Here is an 18293-nt window from a genome sequence, read left to right on the forward strand (position 1 = left end):
GGATCTTTGAACTCACTGAATTCTTGATTGTATTCAGTCATTGTTGGCGGCATTAATCCTACTAAAAGGTATAGAGACGCTGGAGAGTGCTTTGTGGTGTTGAAGGTTGCGGAAAGATCATTGTGCCCCCACCGATGAATAGATCTGTGGCTCTCGCAGTGACCTTTCTCAGTGATTTGAATAAGCTGCAGTTCCCAGAAATCCATCTGCCCATTGTGCCCGTCGATTTATCTAATCTTCCCGACCCCTACAAGAAGCCAAAAGCACCTTCCCCTCCGATTTCACCCTCTCGAGTGAAAGCATTACGTTGACCTCATTTCAGGTGATGAACTGACATCTGCTGAAAGCACCAGGCGAGCTGGGCAGGAGGGTGCAAGGAGGGAGGCTGAGAGCAGCCCCAGACACCTCTTCCTCACTCTCCAAATATCCCCTTAAAGCACCAACAAGTAGCCCGGGCCGTGCAGCCTGGCAGCGTGGCACTGAACCGAAACTCATGCTGTGAGCATCCCGAGGCCCTATGGCCCATGGACCTGCCTGGGTGAGGAGGGGGCAGGCACTAAACCGAGGGAGCTTCTGCTTTCCCTTTGTTTTGCTTTCTTATTTCACAAAGGAAAACCTTTTGTGTCTGTGGGTTTCCTAGGGACAGAGTGAGGTAGCCAGGTTTGTCCTGATGCCGAGTGCGCCTCTGGGTTTCTGGTGACCTATCAAACTTAAAGAGCATAGAGCATCTCACCCTCTATCCCCAATCACCCTGCAGCAAGAATTTGTTAGAAGTGGATTTAAGTTTAGATTTATTTAAACAAGCAAATACATATATATCTATGTAGAAGAGTACATATTGTAGATGCACCCACACAGACCCCTACCCGTCCCTTTCTTCATGCTTCCTCTATCAAGGAAATAACACACGTTCCCTTCTAGCACCGAGCCTATTAGCAAAGGGTCCTTTTAGAAAAACAAGAGAAGCTGGTGAGCTAGAACTTATTTTCCTGAAGTTCATTTCTAAGAGGAACGATTTTGTTGTAGAATTCTTTTCTTCTGTCCAGGCACTCTTTTCGCTCCTTGAATGGCAGATTTGCAAGTACAATTTCATCTGCACAGAGGAACAATAGCTTTCAGTTGCACAAAGGATTTCTCCCACCCTGAATCCAAACCACAATGCCTCTTGCTCTGATAATAGCTTCTGAAAAGATTTTGTAATGCACAGAATTAATACATGATTATTTCCGCCTCACTTCTCTCATTTATTAGATTCTATAGTGAATTCCAAATTAAAAATAGCACCTCTCGAGTTTTTTAGCATTCTGATATTTTGAAACAAATCATATTCTCAAGTAGCTCCTTTTGCCCATGTTTATGAAGAAATCTGCTTTCTAAATTATTATTATTGCTTAGAAACCAATCTGCCTGATAGCAATGTAATAATCAAGACATTCACAAGCTGCAAAAAAAATGCAGTGTGAGGTTATTCCTAAATGAATCACAGTGGTTTTGCCTTTACATCGTGGAGGGAAGGCTGGGTGCAGCAGCTGAGCGTTGTCAGGGATCTCCTTACACTGATAAAGTGGAATCAAACCTCAACTTCTGTGAAAGTTCTGCTTCAACCAGGAGCAGAATCAGGTCCTGTGTCCTAGGAGGAATAATGGAGTTAATTCTGCTGGGGCATCTGGAAGGTGAGCACTCACAGCCCTGCATAGAGCCCTCTCCGCTGTCACAAAGGCTTTCCTCTACCCTTCTTCCAACGTAGGTGTGAGAACTTATTTACATGAAATCCTCCATTAAATATTTACTGCCACTTGCCTGGGATTTGTTTGTGCTGAATCATGGGATGACACCATGGAACAGGACGCGGCGCTTTGATTCGAGCGGTGATTTGTGACTCCGGCGTTACGCTGCACTATTGACTGCTTCACTTTGGGCTGAGTGTAGATGTGCTCTGCCAAGGGACTGGGAAAGCCAATGTGAGATCAGATCCCATGCATTTTTTTCCCTCTTAAAATAATCGTGACAACAACAGCACAACCCTTATGGAAGCGGTGTAGCTCCAGCGAGTGCTAGTGAGTGTAGAGTCATAGAATGGAAGAGTGGAAGTGGTTGGTAGGTGTGATTCTCTGGGATGGGGCGAAGCTTTGTCATCTAGCATTTAGCATGGATTGGGCCATTGCAAAGCAAGCAAAGGCCATAGCCTGAGTGTTTTGAGTTATTTTCTAAACTGTCTGTTTAGGATCAGTGGTTTTGCCTTCATTGGGACTCGCAGTACACGTGTTTCCGAAAAGGAAATCATTCAGGGGGATGTCAATATATTCAGCTCTACAAAGTTTAAAAAATGCATAGTTACATGTAGCTGAGTTTAATATTTAATTATGTGTAATTTATGTGGTCTATTTATTTGTTGAGCCTTAGGGGAAAGAAAGGTGATTTGTTTTTCGTGTTATGCAACAGCTATTGTTCCCCTTCCACCCCGGGCGAGCACCGTGGCAGCCTGAGCGAGCACAGGGAGAGGTGTTCTGCCTTAAAAGACATCCGACTGTAAATGTCAAATTCATAAATATTTAAACATTTTTCTTTCAATTTCGAGTCAAGTCTGACAGGACGCCTCTAATTAACCCTGGGCTCCGTTTCAGGCTGGGGCCTTATTGCGGGGAAAGAAGAATGAGAGGTTTGGGCGAGGGGAAATCTCAGCTCCTGGCTGGGAGGGAGAGGGAGGGTCGGAAGGAGGGAGCTTGGAACGACCTCGCTGGATTCATTTTTACCCGTTTCATCGTTTGACGGTTGATGCGCTGGAAGGGCTGCGGGGCTGCGGTGCTTCTCTGGAAGCACCGGGAAGCTGAGGTTCTCCTGTCGGGACGCATCCCGGGGCCGGGCCTCACTGCTGCCCCAGCCCTGCGCTCCCCGACTGCGGAGGTGTACGCGGGGCCGCCCAGCCGGAGGCGGCTCCCGACCCCCGGGCTGCTCCTCCTCACCGACTCTGGTGGCAGAGAGGGGAGACGGGGAAGCTCCGCGCCCCGACGGCGGCAGGGAGAGGGGCTGACTGCCCCCGATGTGATTGATGGGGCGGAGGTGCGGCTGCCGCTTCCCCAGCTCCTCTTCTCTGGTCATTCCTGGCGCCTTCCCTTGGAAGGTTGTGTGTTTTATTTTGCTTTGGATTTTTTTTGCAAGCTCTTGGCCGTCTGATGCCCTGCACCAGGGACGGCGGCTCCGTGGGCTCCCTATGAAAAATGTTTCCCGACGTGGTGCCAACAAGGCACCCTAACCCTCAACCCCCACCCCACAGCCCAAAACCCGACAGTTTCCTCGCGTTTTCCGTTACGAGAAGCGGATCTCGGCCCACGCCGCTTTGTTCCGGGCACGGCCGCCCCTCGATCCCGGCGCTGCGAGAAGTTGGAAGCGGCACTCCCGTCACTATAACTACGGCAGTCGAGGGGAAAGCACGCTCCTTCTCTCCCCCGTGTTTACTCAGGGCGCTTGACAGCACTTTGCTCCCGTCATTTTCATTGTTTCCCTCGCACAGCCCTTTCCCCCTGGCGTTTGCGCGGCTCTTTCACACGGCGAAAGACGAAGGGAAAAGCGTTTTAAAACCGCGGTGCTAAAAGCGGAGAAAGGGGAGATCCGTGAGCAGTGCGGTGGGGGAGCCGGGGCTGCGCGGCGGGGACGCGCCCTCAGGGCTTGGGGGAGGCTTGGGGGGGCGGGGTGGCCTCGGGCACCGCGGGGGGCCCGAACCGGGTCGGAGGAGCTCCTCTGTGCCTTGCTATCGGGGGGTCGAGCGGAGCGGAGAGGCGGATTAACGTCCCGGGGCGCAGCCGTCGGGGAGGGGGCGGCGGCCCTTTAGCGGGGGCCGCCTATTGAGATGCAGATCGCGACCCTTGGCCCCGAGGGGACGGCGTCCCTTTCACTGAAATGCTAATGGCAGAGCGCGGCAGCCCCGCGCATCCCCGGGCCCCCGGGTGATGCCGTCGGGTTTGCCCCTCCCGGCTCGGTTTGCAAGCCCACGGCGGCCGGGGCAGGTGGCCCGGGGTGGGGGGCGAGGGGAGGCGCCCCTGGAGACCCCTGTGGAGGGGGGGGAGCGGCCCCGTCCCCCTGGTGGCTGGTGGGATTGGGAGGAGGGGCCGGGGGGCGGTGCGAGCCGAGCCGGGCTGAACCGGGCCGGGCCGAGTGGGGTCCGCGCCCGCCCCCGGGGCTTCCCAGAGCCGGCCGAGCATCCTTCGCTCCCAGCATCCAGGCGAGAAAATCCGGGAGGCTCCTTGAAGCCGCATTTCCATTAACTCAGCCTCAGCCCCGGCTAATCCGCAGTACTGAAGGCAAGGAGGCTAATTAATGACAAGCTTTTACAGTCAAGACCAGCGATAATTGCTTTGGTGGCCTTTATGATTACAAGATAAAAATGGACCGGGCCTGACATAAGAGCCACTGTGTACACTGCAAGACAGGAGGAAATTAAGAGCTGGCTAGCTGAATACGGAGCAGAAAATTACTAATAGAGGAGAGATAATGAATAGGCCGGCTAGGCATTCATGGGGAAAAATCCATTTTGTTACCACGCGAAATTAGGTGGTGGAAAGGAGTTTGCTAATTGTTCTCATCTTGTAGCAACCAGGGCTGAGGCAGGGGCGTGCTTTTCAATTCATTTCCCTGGTAATTGTGAAAGGGGGAACGCGGGCCAAATGAGTCCTGCTGCAATTTGCGCGCCTGGTCTTTTCATTTTCATGTTGCGTTTTTAATTGTTGCTAATATAGCTTATAATGAAGTTAATGAGGGGAAATTATTGTACAACTTTTTAGCACATGGAGACAAGTGAAATGCACGAGAAGGATTCTCTCCTATTGCTGCAAAAATAATAGTCATCTGGAGGAGTTTGGACCTATCCGGCTCTTTTTATATTTATATATGATCCTTTTTCTTCTGTAACAGACAAAAGGAAGAACTGCCACCTACTTCTTTTTTTTTTTTTTTTTTTTTTTTTCCCTGTTGTTTCGTGTTTTATTTTTCACTCTAAGGAGAAAAAAAAACAAAAACCAACAAACGGATTTTCCCTCGTTGTTCTGTATGGTTGAGGAAGGAGGGGGGACCCGGCGGTGCGCGCACCCAGCGCCCGCCTCCGCCTTTCGGGAGCGGAAAGCCGGGAGGGGAGGGCACGGCCGGGGAAGGGACGGGAGGGGAGGGGACGGGACGGGACGGGACGGAGCGGGGGGGTCGCGGCGCTGTCCCTGCCCGCCGTTGAGCTCCGGCCCCGCTGCGAGTCGTTTCTGCCGGGGGCTTCCCCCGACGGGGCCCCCGCACCGCTCCGCTCCGCGCACTCAGGCGCTGCCTCTCTCTCCTCCCCTGCAGAAAAGCCACGTCCCGCCGCTCCCGCAGCGCGGGGAAGAGGCAGAGTCGGCCAAATTTCTCCTCCTCACCCTCCTCTCCCTTGCTTGCATCGCCGGGGTCCTGGCAGCATCGGGGGTCGTCTACTGCCTACGGCACCGCGCCCACCACCGGCTCAAGGAGAAGCTCTCGGCCCTGGGGGCTGACGCCGGATCCGATGCTACCGCTGCTTATCAGGTAAGTGCCGGCCTTCCTCTTCCTCCTCCTCCTCCTCCTCCTCCTTCTTCTCCTCCCCAGCCCCGTTCAGCCAGGAGACATTCGTTGGGCTCGTTTGTTTTCAGCGCTTCCCCCCCTCCCATCTCCTGTGAATATTCCCGGGAGCAGCTCCTTACTGCCGGGCAGTCCTCGTGGCTGTAAATTTGTGTCCAATTAGAAACATTCAAAGAAGGAAAAGAAAGCCCCTCGCTGTTGAAATTCTCTGAAAAATAACATTAATATCCATAATCTGTCACCCCTGCCGCTATTAATAACGAAAAATCTTTAGCGTTTCTGAGGGATGGTTCGCACGGTTATCTGAAGATGTCTCTCATTTTGAGTAATCGACTTCTTCAGAGTCTGATATGAAAAGAGCCTTTGACCCGATCTGTTGCCACCTTCTGCCATTATTCAGATAAAATGAAATGTAATGCTGATAGATGGGGAGGCGAATGGGGGCTGTTTGGAGGAGAACAATGGTGGCAGATGTGTGGCCAGGAAGGCGGGAGTGCCGCTCTGAGGTTTGCTGGAACACATCACAAAACATTGGAGTTTCTCTTTCAGTTTCAAGAGCTGGGTGGAGAGAGGCTGCATCTTGCTGGAGTTTGTTTTAGCTCATGGGGCTGATTTCTTGGGGGTGTTCTTGGTGATGGCAGTGCACGTGTTTTGGTCGCACACCACGCAGCTGTTGTTTTCTAGCCCAAAATATTTGGAGTGTGGCTGGGAGAGAGAAGTCGAGAATGTGTAAATATTGTTGTTGTAGTACCCGTGTGTGCTGCGCATCGATAGGATCCTCCTTGTGGCACTTCTCTGTCAAGTTCTGTTTTACCTTCTTGCTCTGCTCAGCATCAGGCGTGATGGCCTTTCTGTATTCTGAGGCTTCAGACTGGTAGCTGGGAGTTGTGCAGGAGTAAACTCGGGAAGTTTGGGTCTGTCTGTACCGCTTCTGTGTTGGAAAGGAGATTGTGCAGCGCCTCTCCCCAGGCTGGGCGCAGAGAGATGGTAGTAATGAGTGATAAATGCAGATGTTTCTGTTGTGACTGGTATCTTCAGGAACGGTTTTGCTTTTCAGTTTAAATAGAGTGCTTTCTGTAAAGAGAAAATCCTCAGATCTCCTTTAGGTCTTTAAATGTAATGAATTCTAAAGCAAGAGAAAGCGAGAGCAAAAGCATTTCCAGTGCTTTATTGTTTTGCCTGTGGAAGAATGGGGTGTCCTCCAGGACAACGTGTGGCCCAACCAGCAAATTGTCCTCTAAGTTTAGTTGGCCAAAGAGATCTTGGTTGTAAACATTTTTGTTGGTTATCAATGGGGAACTTACTGTTGTTTTATTCAAACCACAATCACAGAAGGGATAGGTAGTCTCTTTTTTCCTTTTTTTTTCATTAAACATGAATACACAAATCCTTTATTTTATTTTATTTTTTTTAAGAAAGCCCTCCAGGTTCCAAAATCACACTTGAAACTGAATTTGTGATAATTAACAGGACAATCTTCTTAGTGACAGCTCTAATTAATAGTATCTGTAATTAAAATCGTGCCCTTCCAGCAGGAAAATTGTTTGAATTTCTTGGAGTGACCTTTTTTGCCATTTCTCTTGGGAACAGAGTGGTTAAGTTGATATTGATTTTATAATGAGCTCTGGTTTGTTTAATAAGAAGCTATAATCCAGACACTAAATGAAATGTGCGCTTCATTTCTTCTTCCAGGATTTATATATGTTTTAAAATCTCCCTAGTCAGATCTAGAAGTGTCATTTTCTGTTCAAAATAATAACAGTAAACAAACAAACAAGCAGGCGAAGAAGCCAGGCAGTGCTTTGAGGATGCTGCTCAGTTTTTCAATAGCAGAACTGCCTTCATATTCTTTGTTCTTGACCTTTGGGCCCAATTCGAACCACCTGACTTCTTCAGCATTTCCATTGGTTTTTCAGGAGAACTGTAGTCGTGAGTGGGAGGAAAACTGCTTTTCCTTAAATACAAAGGTTTCTAAGGGCTTGGCTCCCCTCCCATGGAAGGAGATGGGAATTTTGCCATTGGTCTCAGTGGCAGCCGTAGGAGGCCCAAGTATAGGCAGGCAAAATACTTGAGCAGTTTCGCTGCTGCTAAGTAGCATTTTAGCAACATGAATCACTGGGCCTCATCTTGTGTATAATAAACCATTCACGTGGATTTGAGGAGAAATAGGACCGAGCCCTGTTTGCATTGTCAGAATCGCCATATGTTGAGCTGTGTTAAAGGGAACGGGTATCTGGTGTGATGCGTGTTTCGGATAACATCAATTAGGTCTCAGAAAAGCAGCAATTATCCTTTTCCTCATCTTCTCTGGTATTCATAGGGCTATAATGCGACCCGTATTCACACAGGGATGAAAAAAAAGCAGATAGCTTTGGAAATTGTACCTACTTTGTTCTCTTCTACATCAGTTAAATGCTTCCCGAGTATCTACTTGGTTAACTCAGTCTGTTTTAAAAATACAAAATATTTCAGCAGCTGCGGCCACTAGACTTTAAAACACGATGCTTCAGTGTGTTGCTGGTTGCAGCCAAAGTGACAATTCAGATTTATTTTTTTTAATTTGAAGGAGGGGAAATTGGTCGGTATGAAAGGGCCTCGTGGCCCACTGATTCAGAGGGAACGCTGAAATACTGCGTTAGTTCACATGCTTCTCCAAATGTCAGTGCTTTATATCTTCACATAAACAAGGCTGACCTAAATTTTCAAGATTTAGCAGCAGCATTTTTCATCCTAACCCAGTTCAGCCAGGAGAGTTCACTTGGGGTTTTACTCATTCCTTCCTCACCCTGTGAACTTAGCAGAGTTTTTTCCCACAGCTGTTTTCTTTTCCATGATTTTTATTTATTTATTTTCGGTTCCAGTTTACGCAGCGGAATAGCAGATTGGGAGGGAGAAAACACAAACTGTATTGTCAGGGAAACAGCAGGTTGGCTGCTGGGGCTCCTCAGTGCTGAGTGCCAGAGTTGGGAGCCAACCTCAGTGCTGCTGGGACCTCACATCAGCATTGCTGTGCAAGTGCAGCTCACACGGGGGGCTCTGGAGGAGAAGCAGGCATAGGGGGCACGGGCAGGTTAAAGCAGGCAAATAAAATATCTGCTGGAAGTGGCTGAGCTGTGAATCTGTTCTGGGGGGGATTTCCTAAGCAAGCATCTGGCTGCCAAAGTGTTAAATACGCTCTGTGAGACTAACCCCGACTGCAGGGTGACACCGGGAAGGGGAGATACACAGCCGCAACTTCATTTATCTTTGAATCGCTAAACAAATACGAAATTATAGGCTGCTTTAATTAGACTGTGGCTAAGGAGCTTTTCAGAATTAATGGCAGCAGTGTATCTCGTAAAACGCTGCGTGTGCATGAAACACAGCCCGTCCAAAGGCGGAGCGTTTGTGTGTACCTTTTAAACACGTCTCCTGTCCTTTCAAACCACATGTGTAACGGGTAGATAAGTCAGCGGGAGCCTTCGTGGGCGGCTGAAGAGAGGCTCTCTGCCTTCCCCGTGCCCATGCGCACACCTCCGTTCATGTTTGCAGTTGTTGCTCGTGTTGCTTTGATCTCCTTTGAAAAGCAAGTTTAGTATTCTGCGAGCCCCTTCTCTGCTCCAGAAGATTAGGGCAGAAGCGTTTTAGGAATTTTCAGCAGAGCCTCTTTGATTCCTTTCACCACACCGAGCAGATTTTCCTCGTGCCCTTTGAAGGCTTTGGAGCATCACCCGGAGAGAATCGGGTGCAGGGACACGGGGATGGGCTGCGAGGGGGGCTGCCGAGCGCATAGCTCCGTCAGCGCACCCATTAGTGAGCAATCTATTAGTGTAATGAGTGCCTATTAGCGACTACCGCTATTTAGGAATGCTCTGCTGGATTCAGGGTGATGTATTGGTGAGGCTGGCCGAACCCTGCCTTCTGACCCCTGTGTGCAGAACGCTGGGTTGGGCAAGATGGTAAATCAGCGATTTTCTGTTTCCAGTTGCAGAACTTTACTGTGAGCATCATCTTCTGCATCGCTGGTGATGCTCTGTAAAACATTGGCCATAATGGAACTTAAAGGCAGAAGTTAAAATGTGCTGAAGCTGGCTTCGGAGAGCTGTCTTTTAATATTTTATGTCAATAATGTGCTTTTTAATTTTCCTTGGCCTCAGCCAAAATAACTTCCTTTAGAAAGCGAGGGGGCAAAGACCAGGCAGTTTACAGTGAGGTCCTTCTGCAGCTGCCTGAGATATTCAAGGTTACGCGAGCTGTGCAGCGTCAGTGCAGCTGGGTTACATCATCCCCTGGTCTAAAGCTTGTTCCAATAACGTGACTTGGCAGGCTTATAATTGTGAATTATATGTTAAGTTCTGTATTGTTACTTGTGTTACACTACATATAAATTATATATTCCTTTGTCAATTTCAGTCTTATTAGTTACATGATCCTTCTGGATTCAGAGCCACTAAAAACTTCTCAGTGCTTTGAAAGATTTGATCCTGCTGGTAGTTTTGTGGAGAGATTTTAAGAAAACAGCATTTACAACAGGGATTTTGCTGCTACAAATATTTTTAAAGGCTTCCACACTGAAAGAATCCACTCTGTGTAGCCATCATGCCCACTTTGTGTATTTAAATACAGATAATTCATTGCATCTAATATGATTTTGTCTTTTAAACTCTAGATTGATTTCATAAGCAACATGCTTTTGTAGTATTAGAGGTTAACACAATAGTAATACTATGTATCAACTCCTTAGAAAATAGAGTTTTGTGAATTAAATGAAATTTTAAAAAGATAAGTTTGCTGACCTTCCTTGTCAAGTTTTTTATTGAAGTTAACATCAGGTCCAAGAGCAAAGTAAGGTGGGCTGGTCAGTGCCCTGCAGTAGTGCTCACATCTATGTAAATTGCCTCTAAGAACTCTCACTAAACCTCAGCTATCACTGAGGACGATGAATATTCGATACATGAGCATTCAGTAAACTTGTCAGTAAGGAATACATTTAGTAAGGATTTTGGATAGATGCAAGTTTTGCAGTAAGGCTCAATGTGTTTTCTTTTGGGAAAACAAAGGACAGAACTTCTAATCTTTTCCTTTCTGGTGTCCTTATTAAAAGAAAAAAAAATGTTGTCTTGTGTGACTGTGAAGCAACAGGACTATAAAATATACACTGGGAGTTGTATGTATTGGAAGAGCAGTTCTTGCCCTTTCAGGCCTCTTTGCTGTGTGTTACATGAGCAATTCTCTTTAATCAGTGTTTTATCTTAAGGTAGACCTACAGTAACCTACAAATATTTTGTATGTAATGTTGTTACCTAAGCTAAAAGAGGAAAGATCTAAGTTAGACGTTAGGAAGAAATTTTTTGCTCATGGGGTGTTGAGGCCCTGGCATAGCTGCCCAGAGAAGCTGTGGGTGCCCCATCCCTGGGAGTGCTCAAGTCTAGGTTGGATGGGGCCCTGGGCAGCCTGAGCTGGTGGGTGCTAACCCTGTCCATGGCAGAGGGTTGAGACTGGATTATCTTTAAGGTTCCCTCCAACCCACGCCATTCTATGATTCTATGATTATATAGCAATGTAACAGTTTTTTCAGTCTTCTAAATGCTCATTCCATACAGCAGTGCATAGTAATAAAGGGGGAGAAGAAAGAGTTGAGAAATGTGTAAGGGTGGCTAGCAGAGAACTTGCCTTATGCTTAGATATTTTGTTGATGTCGGCTGGTGGATGGCCAAAGCAGAATGAGGCAGAACAAGAGGTGTGTAGATGCGGATCTGACTTAGGAACTTATAAAATGGATCTTAAGCTCCTGGAAGTGAGGAGCTCCAGGGAAGCCCTTCCTCTGCATGAAAGGAAAACAGGTGCCATGTGGAGTCAGATTTGAAGGGGATAACCCTTCGCTAGGCTGCAGGATAGGGCCAAGAGGAGGTGGTATCACAGAATCATAGAATAATCGAATGGCTTGAGTTGGAAGGGACCGCAAGGATCAAGTTCATTTTCCCCTGCCACCGGCAGAGTTGCCAATCATTACATCAAGTAGTTGATCAGATTGCCCAGGGCCCCATCCAACCTGGCCTTTAACACCTCCAGGAATGGGACATCCAGAGCTTTTCTGGGCAGCTGTGCCAGCGCCCTGCTGCTCTCTCAATAAAAAACTTTGCCCTGAAATCTAATCTAAATCTCCCTTCCTTTAGATTAAAACTATTTCCCTTTATCCTGTCGCTGTCTATCTGTGCAAAAAGTTTATTTCCCTCATGTTTATGAACTCCATTTAAATATTGGAAGGCCACAGTAGTGTCTCCCTGCAGTCTTCTCTTTTCCAGGCTGAACAGCTCAGTTCCTTCAGCCTGTCTTCATAAGAGATGTTGTCCAGCCCTCTGGTCATCTTCATGGCCCTCCTCTGGACCCTGTCTAAAAATTCTACATCTTTCCTGTGTTGAGGGCCCCAGACTTGGACTGCAGATGAGGCCTCACAGGGGCAGAGTAGAGAGGGACAATTGCCCCCCTCACCCTCCTAGCCACCCCTCTTCTGATGGAACGCAGGGTACCATTGGCCTTCTGGGCTGCAAATATACACTGCTGGATTGTGTTACGTTTTTCAGCAACTAGGATCCCTAAGTCCTTCTTAGTAGGGCTACTCTCAGGGCGTTCTCCCAGTTTGTATACGTATCTGGGATTACCTCAACCTTGCACTTTGCTTTGTTGAACCTCATTAAATTCACCGGGGCCCACCTTTAGAGTTTATCAGGGTCCTTCTGGGTGGTGTCCCTTCCATCTACTGTACCAACCATACCTCTCAGTTTGGTGTCATCAGCAAACTTGTTGAGGGCACACTCAATCCCTTCATCTGTGTCATTGATAAAGATGTTAAAGAGTGCCGGACCCAAGACAGACCCCTGAAGGACACCACTCATCACCAGCCTCCACCTGGACACAGAGCCATTGACCACAACCCTCTGCCTGTGACCTTCCAACCAATTCCTCATCCTCCAATCAGTGCATCCTTCTAATCCATATCTCTCCATTTTCGAGATGAGAATGTGTTGGATCAAAGGCTTTGCAAAAGTCCAGGTAGATGACATCTGTTGCCTTCCCTTTGTCCAAATGCTGTCACTCCACTCCATCATAGAAGGCCACTGGATTAGTCACACCTTCCCTTGGTGAAGCCAGGTCAGGCTCTCCCCTTCCTGTACTTGCTTCTTTTTCCCTATCCAAGGGGACAGAATGGACTTGGTGTGTTATGGAGCAAGGACAAAAGTGCTGCAAGCAAGAACGTAAGAAAGCGCTAAGAAGAAAAATAGAGGGGAGATGAAGATGGTGACTCATTTTTAATAACTGGGAAAACTGGAGTCGCCACCCCAGGGGCCTTTCTTACGAGAAAGCCTGGAGGCAGCCTGGACTTATGGGCCCTATCTCACCTAGAAAATGGACATGATTGGCAGGGCCCTGTCACCACATCAGGCTGGGTCGCCCAGCCTTCTCCCAAATGATTCTCTGTGCACAGTTAGCAAAGGCCAAAGAAAATAACTGTATTCTCTCACTGGACACCTTTGTGAGTCTGTGGGCAGCCTGTTCAGAGGGCAGATGCCGTTACTGCTGCTCTTGTGGTCAGCTTGGTGCCAGTGGAGCTGAGGATGGACTCATGTGCAATGGGTCTTCTGCCTCTGGTGAGTCCATCCCATGCTGTGCCTGGGCATGAGAGGAGGCAGTGGTAAGCACAGCCCTGCTTAATGGGCTGGAGAGCATTTAATCTGCAGTTCCAAGCCATACATCATCTCAAGTGTCCTGACTTCTTTCTGGAATAACTGCAGTGTCTTCAGTGGTGTTTCTTCAGATGTAATATAGAAGATATTCAGGCCCGTATTTCCTACATCCTTCTGCCCTTTTTTCTGTTTTCAGATTTTTTTCTTTTTTTCTTTTTTCTTTTTTTTGGATAACTCTGCTATCGTGTTTCAGATTTGACACATTTCTCTATTGTACATTTTCTGAAAACTCCTCAGTTAACACTGAGATCTGGCTTCCTGAGCCTTTCCTATTATTCCTTCCATGTACTGTGCTAGAGGGGAAAAAATATGTGTATTTTTGAAAGTTTTTAGCTGGGAAGGTTTTTATTTTGCAGAATAAACCTTGTATCAGGGTCATGTTCCCAGTAAGAGAGTAAAGATTCATTCCATGTACATAAGCAATTGCTGTAGGTGTTTGTTGGTTCTTGTAGGACATGTTGCCTGGGAGCAGAAACAGGTTGCAGTGTGTGGTTTGAAGTCTGAAAGGTGCAAAACAGGTGTTCTTCCTACTGCCTGTGTTCATCGTGCGCATCAGTCTCACTCAAGGAAGTGGGAATCTTTTTGTCCTTTCTGGACTGTGTGCCTGTACTCAGCCTTCAGGAAGGATTTGAAGCCGGCCATTGCCACCTGAGGCTTTTCCCTGATAAAGCCCAGAGAGGCTGTGGATGCTCCATCCATGGAAGTGTTCAAGACCAGGTTGGATGGGGCCCTGGGCACTTGGTCTAGTATTAGATATGATGGTTGGTGGCCCTGCCTGCAGCAGCGAGGTTGGAGCTTGATGACCCTTGAGGTCCTTTCCAACCCAAGCCATTCTATGATTCTGTGATTCTATGAAACCTGTTTGGACTTGGCTGTTTCATGGGACAGAGAAACAAAAGCAGGTGTTACTTCCTCAGCTTCCCCTCTGCCTGCAGCCTGGTTGTGAAGCTCTTGGAGGGAATTGGGTGTTGCAAAGGCTTTGCTGGTTTTGCTGTGGTATAAACTGTGAGAGAAGTTTGACCAGAGCAGAGCCTTCCTGGAATCTTGCTACACATCTGCTGCCATCTTCCCAGGGCTCCAGGTGTGAGACCTATATGCTTCTCAGTTCAAGGGACAGAGATGATTCATCTGACTTCTTTGTGCTGTGATTGTTGCTATCACAGTTTCTAAACCCTCATAGCAGCAGTGGATGACACTGCAGTGTGGATCACCTTGCAGTGCTGCATATTCCAGCTTGGGTTCCCTTCTTTCAGCCACTTGCGTTCTATTAAAATAACCGAGCGGAGACTAAAAGAGAGAGGCTGTAAAACAGCACTCCTAGAAGTGAGATCTTTCAAAAAAATAAAATTAGTCTTGGAGGGATGGGAGACAACAGCTTTTGAATTGGAGAAAATCAAATTCAGCGTAGGCGGCTTGGCCAAAAGAGAAAATGCATTAGGTTTTCTCTAAGCTTTCCCAAGCAATTTCTAGATTTTTTTTGCAAAAGGCACATCAGTGATGTTTTACTGATGTTTGCTTGGGATGCTGCATTTTGAACAAGCAGATATTTTGATCAGGGAATTTTTTTTCTTTTTTTATTTAATTGTAATATTTCAGATGGATAAAATGCTCTTCATGTTCCACACAGTTTTTGTTTTTCTGTTTTTCCTTTCTAGCTAACATAGTGCAGGCTTCCCGATGATTCCTGTTTTTTCCTTCTAGTCAGGACTTCTGCTTTGCAGAGCTGTGTTCAGAAGTGGTTGCTCTTGTCCTCCGGTATGTAGATAGCACAGCATTACCATGATAAAACTCACTTCAGGTTTGAGTTTGTGTGTTTACCATAGCAGATTAGAATCACTCCCCTTGCCCACGTTGAATATCATCTAGCTTGGAGATTCATTCTTTCATTTCATGCAGGTGGGAATGCTATTCCTGGCTTAGTCTGGCAACAGCAGAAATGAGAGAGCAGCAGTTTTTAAGAGAGCAGAGGTTTTAAGAGAGCAGCAGTAGGGTCATAACTACCAACCCTTCCTAATTTCTAGTACTGCTGGTGTGGACATCCCACTAATCTTCAAAAATGTATAGAGGGGAATATATGCAGATGTCAGAGAACTACTCGTCTTTCTCATTATGAGTAAAAGAGCAAGAGAAAGATGGGAAGGAAAAATTCAGTACACTGTTCCTCTTCTGACAGTGTGAACCATCAAAATCTGGGTTTTGCCTTTTTTCATCTTCTTGGTTAGACTTAATTCTGTGGAGGACCAATGCTTGGTATGGGTTGAAGCAGGGTGATTTACTGGGAGAGGTTTCATTGCAGTCAGTCGTAGCAGGAGAAGCAATGCCATGGAGCTGAACGTAGATTTAGGGGAAAGAATGATCTACATATGTAAATTCATACTGTATACTGAAATTATGTCATACAGCATCTCTCCTGTGCTCTGGGGAAATGCTATACATAACAAAATGTGAATGGGAATGTGTAAAGTCCCCATGGTGTCACTCCCCATAGTGAAATAAAGAGCTGCAATTCCTATTTAACCTCACTGGAAAGCTCTTGAATGTGAGGTAAAGCATGCAGGAGGCTTGCTGACCAATCTGATCCCAATTTGAACTTGGTTTTGAAGGTCTGGTTCAATGCACTGGCTCTCCAGGCAATGTTAACTAATAATTTTGTTTGCTTGTTTGAGGATCTTAGAAGTTAATTAAGAAAAAATCAATGAGTGAGGCTTGAGCAGATGCTGGTCACTGCATCTCAGAAGGAATGCTGCAGAAATAGAGGGAGTGGGGAGAAGGTGACAAGAATGATTAATAGCAGGGAAAATGGGTACGAAGAGAGATGGAAAATACAAGTTATTTCTTCTGAAGCAGTAACAAGTGGCAGCATAGAAAAGTAGGAAGCATGTAAGATGAGAAGCTGAAGAAAAAGTGAAACTGTTATTCTCACTTCTGGGTAGCACCGAGCAAAGACACCCAGTGATGTTAAATACAGGCTAAAATCTTTCGCTGCTGTGCTTGTTTACTCTAGATGTGAGGTCCCCCTGTACCTCTGCACATCAGTACTGAGCTTGGAGTACGAAATCCCTCTCACTTTTTCCGGTATCTCCTGTAATGGTAATGAAGTGGATATGTAGAAATACTGACCAACATTTTTAATCTTTGTAGGCTTTTGCAGTGTGTGATAGAATATCTGTGCTCGGAGATACAACAGAAGTCATACATAATATTTTTTTCAGAGTTTAGGAGGATTTCACTGTACTACCACATATTGAGCTCCTAATAACCTGCCCTGACTTACTTAAGACCGCCATGCTTTATAAATTCCTTATTTTCACCATGTTTCCTTGTTGGCAACATTTGCATTTGCTATTCCAAGCAGAGCTGAACAGTGAATTCATTTTTATTTTCAGTGGAGGAGGAGTAGAAAGAAATGACTTTAGTTTTAAGGCAGGGAAGTGTAATGACTGGCACGTTCATCTGTCATGACAGATGATGTTATGGAAAAAAATATTGCTGATGGCCATTCTTGATAAATACTTCCTTCTCCCAGCATCACGTTTGATATGTGTCACCACCCTTCCACAAAGAAAGGATTTGAGAGTTGTACAAGTTTGTAGGACTTCTTTTTGTATTTCTCTGCTTGGTTTTAGTGACGGTGTTACCATGAATGCAGTTATGCAGACTTTAGGAGAAGCAATAATAATCTCCAGAATGGGATAAAGCTGTGTTTTTGGACATAAGGTTGTAACTGTTTGTTTCTTTCTGAGCTAGAAGAGGATGCTGAGTTCTGCTTACAAGCTGGAGAGTCTCATTTCTACCAGAAATGATCTCCCATTTTCAGTCCTGCAGAGCAATAAAATAGTGGACTTCACAAATTTAATGTGTATTTTTCCTGAGAAGCTACAGCTGGCTTGGGACTGCAGTTTTGCCTGCTTTGGGCCCCAGGCAGCTATAAATGCTGGGAGTGGAAGAGGAAACATTTGTGGCAGTTTTCTTCAGAGCTTTGGTGTCTGCTGGAAGCCGGTCCAGCTTGGGGTGTGTGAGACAAAATCAAAGCATGAGAGATTTGTACATGGTTCTGCATGGCCTTGCAGGTTAATTCAGTCATTACTACCATTCATTTGTAAAGCATGCTGTGTGGCTGTCCCTGTGCTAGTGATGTGTTTACTCTGCAGATTCATAGTAAGCTGCAGCTGTGCCCGCATCAGCCTGTATCGAAGTTGGTTAAAATGGGCAAATTATTGAAGTTTGATTTACACATAAAGGATATGGCTGTAGGGCCAGTTGTGCAGATTGCTGTGGATACAGGACTACATGTTTGTAGCTGGGTGCTATATCTCAGTTTCTTAGTAGGGTTGAGGGCTGAACTCGGATTCTGTAACATCCTTATTAGCCCTTAACGTGTCTTCCCCTCCAAGTCTTCCATTTACTTATCATGTACTGCATGCAATTACACCTGTAATGTGGGAAATGCAATTCAGACAACCAGATTTGGTTGTAAACACAAGAAAATACATTACTCAGATGACGTGCAGGTTTTATTTGTGGCACATAGGTGAATTGCCACCTCCAGAATTGGCACTGTCTGGATTTGCTCAGACACTGTCAGGAGCACTGAGAAAAACGTGGCAGCTTTTAGACCAGTAGAACTTGAGTGAGTACAGGTCCTTCCTAGTAGCCCTAGTAGGCCCTTAGTTGCATCCCTGCAGTTTCTTTGAGGCTTGGAAGAACACACTACCATGTTGTCATTATTTGAGGAAAATACTTGAATCATTTTAAAGAAACATAAAAATTTTTCATTACGTCTTCTGGTCTGTGTAGTCCTTCTCACTTCCCTCATGTTAAGTCAGGTATCTGTTTCCTGAGACTCTTCCCTTTCACAAATGAGATCTAAGCCGTCTTACTTGCACAGAGTGGTCTCTTGTGTTTTTGTGTGGGACAAAAATCCCCAGCAGTATAAACTAAGCATGGTCTTCAAATTGCCCTGACCCCTGGGAAACAGCATGATCTGCAAAGAAGCCT

General features: G+C 46.5%; 1 protein-coding gene across 1 annotated transcript in view; it reads left to right on the forward strand.

Moving 5' to 3' along the window:
* The window catches only part of PTPRN2 (protein tyrosine phosphatase receptor type N2), a gene marked incomplete at both ends in the record, with an annotated part of 620206 nt that overhangs the window by 515259 nt on the left and 86654 nt on the right, over positions 1-18293 (forward strand). The window contains one exon of the mRNA XM_079538424.1: positions 5326-5538. Within this exon, the coding sequence (XP_079394550.1) occupies positions 5326-5538 (213 nt within the window). The remainder of the gene's footprint in view (positions 1-5325; positions 5539-18293) is intronic.

The sequence above is a fragment of the Tetrao urogallus genome (assembly GCF_951394365.1).
Source record: "Tetrao urogallus genome assembly, chromosome: 7".
NCBI classification, from domain to species: domain Eukaryota; kingdom Metazoa; phylum Chordata; class Aves; order Galliformes; family Phasianidae; genus Tetrao; species Tetrao urogallus.